The sequence below is a fragment of the Muntiacus reevesi genome, chromosome 1 (genome assembly GCF_963930625.1).
Source record: "Muntiacus reevesi chromosome 1, mMunRee1.1, whole genome shotgun sequence".
NCBI classification, from domain to species: Eukaryota; Metazoa; Chordata; class Mammalia; order Artiodactyla; family Cervidae; genus Muntiacus; species Muntiacus reevesi.
In genome coordinates, this window is record NC_089249.1 from 183,682,121 (window position 1) to 183,689,606 (window position 7,486).

The 7,486-nt window shown below is 56.2% G+C and overlaps 1 protein-coding gene across 1 annotated transcript; it reads right to left on the reverse strand.

Moving 5' to 3' along the window:
* On the reverse strand, positions 1–2,272 carry GDF15 (growth differentiation factor 15). Its single transcript, XM_065917434.1, has 2 exons — positions 1,970–2,272; positions 1–910 (listed from the first exon to the last, which is right to left on the reverse strand). The coding sequence occupies exons 1-2, from the start codon at positions 2,250–2,252 to the stop codon at positions 267–269; spliced, it is 927 nt and encodes a 308-aa protein (XP_065773506.1). The 5' UTR covers positions 2,253–2,272; the 3' UTR covers positions 1–266.
* Between the last annotated feature and the right edge of the window lie 5,214 nt (positions 2,273–7,486).

Below are 7,486 nucleotides of genomic sequence, written 5' to 3' on the forward strand. Positions count from 1 at the left end.
TGATCAGACAGCTTCACGTTTATTACCAGGGTTTTTCATAAACACACACCCTGTCAGACCACCCCTCCCCATCCCTCTAGTCCCCAGGCAGAAGACCCCAATAAATTAATAATAAATAGAAATATAAATACATAGCTTTGGGTGGGAGGGGGCAGACAGCAACGGTTATGAATAGGGTATCTCAGGTTCCAGGAGCCCACCAGACAGGCAAGGACAACTGAAGTCTTTCAAATGCGTCCATGCCATAAATTAAGGACCTGGGCCGCTCACACGCAGTGACAGTCCTTGGCCACGAGGTCGTCAAAGGGCGTGAGTGACACGCCGCCGTCGCTGTCTTGGTGCATGAGCACCACCGGCTCGTAGCTGGCAGGCACGCAGCAGGGCGCCGGCGCAGCATCAGGGTTCAGGCCATGCAAGCGCGCCTGCATCTGCGCGTGCGTGTTAGCGGACCGGAAGTGGCTCGGGCACGCGCCGACGCACATGCGCACGTCCAGCTCCCGCGGCGCCAGCACCCAGTCGGCCCAGCCCAGGTCCTCAAGCGACGCGCGCAGGCTCTGCAAATGACAGCAGCGCCCCTCCCCGAGCGGGCAGCCGTCCCGAGTGTGAGCATGCGCGTGACGGCGCCCCCTGGTGGCGCTTGGCCGCCAGTGCAGCTCAAGCTGGGGCGGTGCAGAAGGCAACGCCTCCTGCAGCTGGTCCGGGCTTGCTAACAGTTGCAGGCGTATTGCGGGACCCCGGGAGCCTCCGAGTCTCAGCTGTCGCCGTAGTGGCCGCGTCACGTCCCACGAGCTCCGCGCCTTCGGGGACAGCCGGAGAAGGGCCCGATGCAGGCGGGAGGCTGCAGGGAGCCCCTCAGTTAAGTTGACCCGGGGGATGCGCATGTGCAGGTGGCCACCTGGCCCAAGCCGCACTATGGAAAAGAGGAAAGAAAGCTAGTCACTCACGGGCCTACCGTGTGCTGAGCGCGGGGTGGTGGTGGTGGTGGTGTTTGTGCCATTTCCTCCAACACCCCAAGCTGCATCCTACCTCAGGGCCTTTGCACAGGCTGCTTTGTCCACCGGCCACATTCTTCCCCTGAATCTCAGCGTGGCTGGTTACATACCACTCCAGCCTGACTGAAATTGGCATCGATCGATTTCATTTGGTTGTCTATCATTTGCCTCCCCCACTAGAATCACAGCAGGGACTTCTGTCTCCTTGGTCACCACTGTGCCTGGCACACAGTAGATGCTTAGTTAGTACCCGCGGGAATGAGTGTATATCTGATCTTTAGAGAGTCTGCGATTTCAACACTGTCTCTGCCTCCTTTCTGCTGGAGTCCCATGGCAACAAGTGGCATTAAGGTGGGATAAAAGCTCTCGCTTCTGACTTCACGCCTCCCAGTTCCTAAAGCAGCCCATGTCTTTCGCCTGCTCCGCCTGCTGGAGGCTCGGTGGGGAGCGTGAATATACTCCACTCCCTAAGACACCAGTCACATGCACCTTTAGCAAAGTCTTGGCGCGCGATTGCATCAGATTCGGAACCAGCCCAAGGAGGTTTAGCGCATCTCAGCGCACCGCTCAGTCCCCCCCCCACCCCCCCACCCCCGCTTCCCCTCCTTCCGCGGGACACCTGGATCTTTCCCCCGGAGATCCCCCATACAAACAGCCCTTTCCTTATATCCAAGGGCAGAGACCACACCCCCTCGCCCGAACTTGTCTCTGGGTTCTCCTAGGTTCTTTGAGTCTTCAGTGGAGTCGCTGGATTCTCTGGGCTTAGTGTCCCCATCTGCGACCCCGGGAAGTGTTGTAACATCTCAGATTGGCTAAGCCTCGCCTGGTCCTGCTGCACATCCGGTCTTTTGCTCCCCCAAGGGGCATCTTTCTTGCCTGGTTCGGGGATGGGGAAACTGAGGCTCGGCGGTAGGTCTAAGAACCACCAGTTAGATGATTGGAGCTGCCCAGGGTGGGGTCTCGGAGATTTTACTCACGTTTTGGAGTGACTATCCGGACTTGAGGACGGGGGATGAGGTCTGGGTTCGGGTCTTCCCAGGTCTGGTTCGCTCGAAGCCGTGTCAGCAGATCTTCGTAGCGTTTCCGCAACTCCCGGAATCTGGAGATGTCCGGGCTGGAGTGCACGTTTGAGGGTCCCTGCAAAGTCTGGAGGTGCTCCTGGGTCAGAGACAGGGCGCCTCCCGACCGCAGCCAGGAGAACATGAGCAGCATCAGCAACATCGGAGAGCGATGTGGCGCTGCCGGTCGCTGACCAGGCATGGCTATGTTAGTTAAGTTCTAAACTAGGACTGACCGGTCGCTGCTGGACCAGCTTTTATAGTCCCCGGACTTTGTCCGCCCCCGCCCGCCTGGTCACGCCCGCCGTGGGTGCAAAGTAAACACTCCAGGGACCAAAACTGGGCGGGGTCTTCCGCTGCTTTTCAGAAGGCGGTGCTTTTGATGGGGGGGGGGGGGAGTTGCTCCTAGGTATGCTGGGGAACCCCCCCTCAAGGGCCTTCTGAGCCTCAATATTCTCTACTGTGAAATGAGGTCATCATCCCACCTGGGCTGGTGGGAACAATAATTTTCTCAAAAAAGTTTTATTACTGACTATGTGCTAAACCCCATAGCAGGGATTTAAGAGGTGGCTTTCTTCTCTGATGAGATTCCCCCTCTCCTCTCTGCTCAGGTCAAAGGCTGAAGATAGTGAAAAACAAAGAAAAAAGAGGGAAAAAAGGGCCAGAAATAGCCAGAAAGTGCACACTGGAGCAAATCATTCCTATCTATCCCACCTCTATTCCTTCACCTGGAAAATAAAGATTGAGACTTTCCCTTGAGAGAAGGTCAAACAAGGTGTAAAGGACAGGGCCAGGCACAGCACAGGTGCTTGATAAACTGGGTGTTTTTGCAGTTACTCAGCCTCAGCTGGGGAACTCCTATCCATTCCTCAAAACCCTACTCAAAAAGCCCCTCCTCCAGGAAGTCTTCTCTGACATTACTTTTCCAGGCTCAGCAGGATGCTTCCAACCCCATCCCTTCCTCCAGCCCAGCCCTGACCCCACAGTACTGGGAGTGCGTGTACTTGGCCCTGTCTGCTCCAGACTGGCAGCTTCTTGAAGGCTTGGACAGGGACAATGGATCTGGGCCCTGATCCTTTGGCTGGGCCTGAAGAGGAGATGGCAGGGAATTAGGGTGGTGAGACTTAGGGCAGGGAGGGCTGGTGTCGAGTCTAGCCACTAGATAATGGAAGGGCAGCAGGTACTCTAGGAATATCCTTCCTTCTGGGCCACCCAGACCTTGTTCTACTGCTTGGGACTCCTGGCCCCAGGCATCCTTCCCTGTGCCTGCTCCCAGCTTCCTGGCCTCAGAGAGGGTGGGCAGCTGTTCAAAGCAGACCGTGGGGGTGTGTAAAGTGTGAGAAGGATATGTGCAGGGAAGGGGCTCAAGGACTTATTAGGGGTCACACAGAAGGGATCCCCATGAAAGAATGGAGCCCAAGTCTCTCCCACACCGGCACACACCCACTTGCTGGGTGAGCCCAGCTATGCCTCCGGCACCCCCTGAGGCTCAGTCCCAGCCTCTATGCAGGGGTTCAGAGGATCCCCTGGCAATGCTCTGGGCTTAATAAACACGCAAGTAAATGCGCTACCATCCTGACTGTGGCTGCGTGGGAGGCTGGGTCTTCTGCACCCACATCTTGGCACATAGAGTAAGTGCTTGCTCAGGAAAGGGTGCAGGACTGAAGAGACAGGGATGCCCCACAGCCTCCCCACCACACCCTCCTCCCGACCCCACCCCCTGCAGAGGCCAAACCCTGGAAGCAAGGCAGAACGCTGAGTAATGCTTAACACGGCAGGGGCTATTCAGCCAGGATCATCATGCCCAGGCTTGACTAGGGATGGGGGGGGCAGAGGGGGCGCTGTCTGGGGTGGCATCACTGCAAGGTAAATAATGGTGAGAAGCCAACGTTTACTGGACTCCAGCCTGTGGGCACAGTTCACACGCAGTCCCGTTAATGGATAAAGGAACAAAGCCTCGGGGGACTGGTGTGTGTCTAGGGCTGAAAGGTTGGACTCCACGATGGGCTTGGACTCATCCAGCCTTTGGCTGAGCTATCTGTTACCTGGCATTTCTAGGCTTGTGAGGGGATTCTGAGACTCCTCCATTTGTGGTTGGTCTTCCTCCTAGTTTAAAAGCCTTGTGAAGAGTTTGCCCTGATCCTTGATCCAACAATCTGGATGGCTCTTGGCTTCAGAGAGGTGAGTCTGGGTTCACGTTCCCTTCCCTCTTCTCCCTGACTGTGACACATGCAACAATGGATTTCAACCTCAGTTTCCCCATCGGTAAAAGGTGTAAGAGCACCCCCCCCCACACACACACACAGGGTCGTGTGTGAGTGGGAATTTTGCACACACTGGGTATCAGTGTGCATGTGTGCATGCTTAGTCGCTCAGTCGTGGCCAACTCTTTGCCCCGCCATGGACTGTAGCCCTCCAGGCTCCTCTGTCCATGGAATTTTCCAGTCAGGAATACTGGAGTGGGTTGCCATTTCCTCCTCCAGGGGTTCTTCCCTACCTAGGGATTGAACCCACGTCTCCTGAATTGCAGGCAGATTCTTTACTGCTGAGCCTTCAGCGAATGCAGGGATCAGCGTGGCCAGGATTCAAATCTCAGCACCTACCACCCACCCCCGACCCCCGCCTTGCTGTGTGACCATAGGCAAGTTACTCAGCCTCTCTGTGCCTCAGAACCAAGGCAGTGTGTTGGTTGTAGGACAAAGGACAATCGTTATAGAAATCCTCGTATAGTTTTTACCCAGGGCACCCATAGCAGCTGCTGCAGACCTACTCTCAGGTCACATACCAAGACAGAAACCCCGGTGATGTGGGGGCCCCCCTTCCCACTAATGACCCCAGGCTGAGGATGACCTTGGTGGACACAAGCTTCTCAAAAAGACATGCTGGAAAGCTGATATTTCAATGCTTTACTTGGTTTCTGGGGCATCAAGTTTAGTGTCTCCTGGGGTCCAGCCCCCAGCAAAGTCCGGCAGACCCTTGCCCAGCCCGGGGTCCCAGATACGGGGCTTTCAGACAAGGCACTCAAGGGGTCTCCCTGGGGTCGGGGAGAAGCCACCCCAAGCCTGCAGGGGCTGGTCTCTCCTTTGGTGACAGGACACAGGGTCATCTCCTGGAGGCAAGGCTCTTCCTGGAGAGAGATTTAGGACAAGATAGAAACCTGAGATGTGGAGGGAGCCCTGGAAATATGCCAGGTACCCCCATGGCCCAGATGGATCTCCTGTGGCCTCCAGCCAGGCCTTGCGGGCAGAGAGGCCAATTCCCCACCAGCTTTCCCTGGGGCTTCCTCAAAGGGTGCAGGACCCAAAAGCCCTGTCCCAGGTCCCACCCCTGTGAACGGCTTGGGTGAGCCCCACCCAGGGGAGCGGGGAGCCAGAGTCTGGGGGTGTTTCTCTCTTTCCTGTCTGTGCCCCATGTGTACTGCGGGGGCAGGCACTTCTGTGGGTCTCTGGGCAGCTGAAGGGGAGGCTTGGGTGAGGAGAGGGAGGAGGGAGAACGGATTTCAAGTCGGGGGAGCGGCTCAGGCTGGACTGGAGCCCCTGGAGGTCTGGGAGCTCCTGAAACTCAGTTGCGACCACTGAGCCTCAGATTCCTCATCAGTAAAAGATGTCAGTTCATGTCACCCCTAACCGGGCTGTGGGAGCTCTCACAGGGACTAAGTCATGGGACAGGGTCTGTTGGAATGTTTACTTGGCATCCGTTAGAATTAAATGTCAGGAATTCTCTAGCGGTCCAGTGGTTAGGACTCTGCACCTTCCAATGCCCGGGGCACAGGTTTGATCCCTGGTTGGGGAACTAAGATCCCACAAGCCTTGAGCCAAAAAAAGGAAAGAATTAAGCTTCAAGGCGTGGACCCTGGCCAGTATCTCCTCACTTTAAATGCTGCCATTCTGACCTGCGGGCCTAGCATGGACTCAGACTCTTGGTTGGCATCATGGCTGTGGTCAGACATGGGGCAGACAGGAATCCCAGTGGGTGACAGGTAGCCTGTCTGGCAGATGCAGCGCCTCAGGGGCCTGGATGCAGCCTCTGGGTGGGCGATGAGTGACCCCCACCTGGCGCTGTAGGGACCCTCAGATTTCTGTTGCGGGAAGGCGGAGCCCTTCCGGGCCCGAAAGTGGGTTCTTGTCTAACACTCGGAAATTAATTGTCCGAGGAGACACATGTGCTGACAAAGCAAGAGGTTTTATTGGGAAGGGGCGCCCGGGTGGACATCAGAAGGGTCAGGGAGCCCAGGAGAACAGCTCTGCCGCATGGCCTGCAGTCTCGGGTTTTATGGTGATGGGGTTAGTTTCCGGGTGGTCTTTAGCCATCATTCTGACTCAGAGTCCTTCCTGGCGGCGCACGCATCACTCAGCCAAGATGGATGCCAGTGAGAAGGACTCTGGGAGGTGGTCGGACAGGTGGTGTCTCCTTTTGACCTTTCCCGAACTCTTCCGGTTGGCGGTGGCTTATTAGTTCCGTGCTCCTTACCAGGACCTCCTGTCGGAAAACAACTACAAATGGTTCCTAGGGTGCCTGGCCAGGGCGGGAGGTTTCAGTCCGTGTGCTAGAGCACTCCTGGTAGAGTTGCTGCCACTGCAGACAGAGGAAGCAGGGTCCAGGGAAAGTGGCATTTCTCATGGGCAAGGGGGGCGCTGGGCCGGAAGTTCCCTGGGGCAGAGAGACGCGAGCACACAGCAGACTCACGGGTCTATTGTGTGTCCATTTCCTCCAGCATCCCAAGCTGGATCCTACCTCAGGACCTTTGCACAAGCTATTTCCTCTACCAGCTACACTCTTCCCCTGAACCTAAGCATGGCTGCTTACATGTCCCTCCAACGTTCCTAAAATAGGCACAACCCTATTTTACCTGATTGTCCATCATTTGCCTCCCCCACCAGAGTCACAGCAGGGATTTCTGTCTGCTTGATTGCCACTGTGCCTGGCACACAGTAGGTGCTTAGTTAATACTTGCAGGAATATTGAATGTGTGTCTGATCTTTAGACAGAGAGATTCCAACACTGGCTGTGCCTCCTCCTGGAAGCCAGAATAATTTTTACTGAAGGTCTACTAAGTGCCTGGGGTTGAGGATGCAGCAACCAGCTGCTGCGCTTTCAGCTGTCTGGGTCTCAGATTCCATAGCTGAGAAATGCAGGGTACCAGACCACACACCTTGGCTTCCCAGACGGCGCTAGTGGTAAAGAGTGGTAAAGAACGTGACTGCCAATCCAGGAGGCATAAGAGACGTGGGTTCAATCCCTGAGTTGGGAAGATCCCTTGAAGGAGGGCGTGGCAACTCACTCCAGTGTTCTTGCCTGGAGAATCCCATGGATGGGGGAGCCCAGCGGGCTACAGTCCATGGAGTCACAAAGAGTCGGACACGACTGAAGCGACTTAGCACGCATGCAGACCACACAGGTCACCTAGTTTCCAGAATCCGTGGACCACTTTCCTCT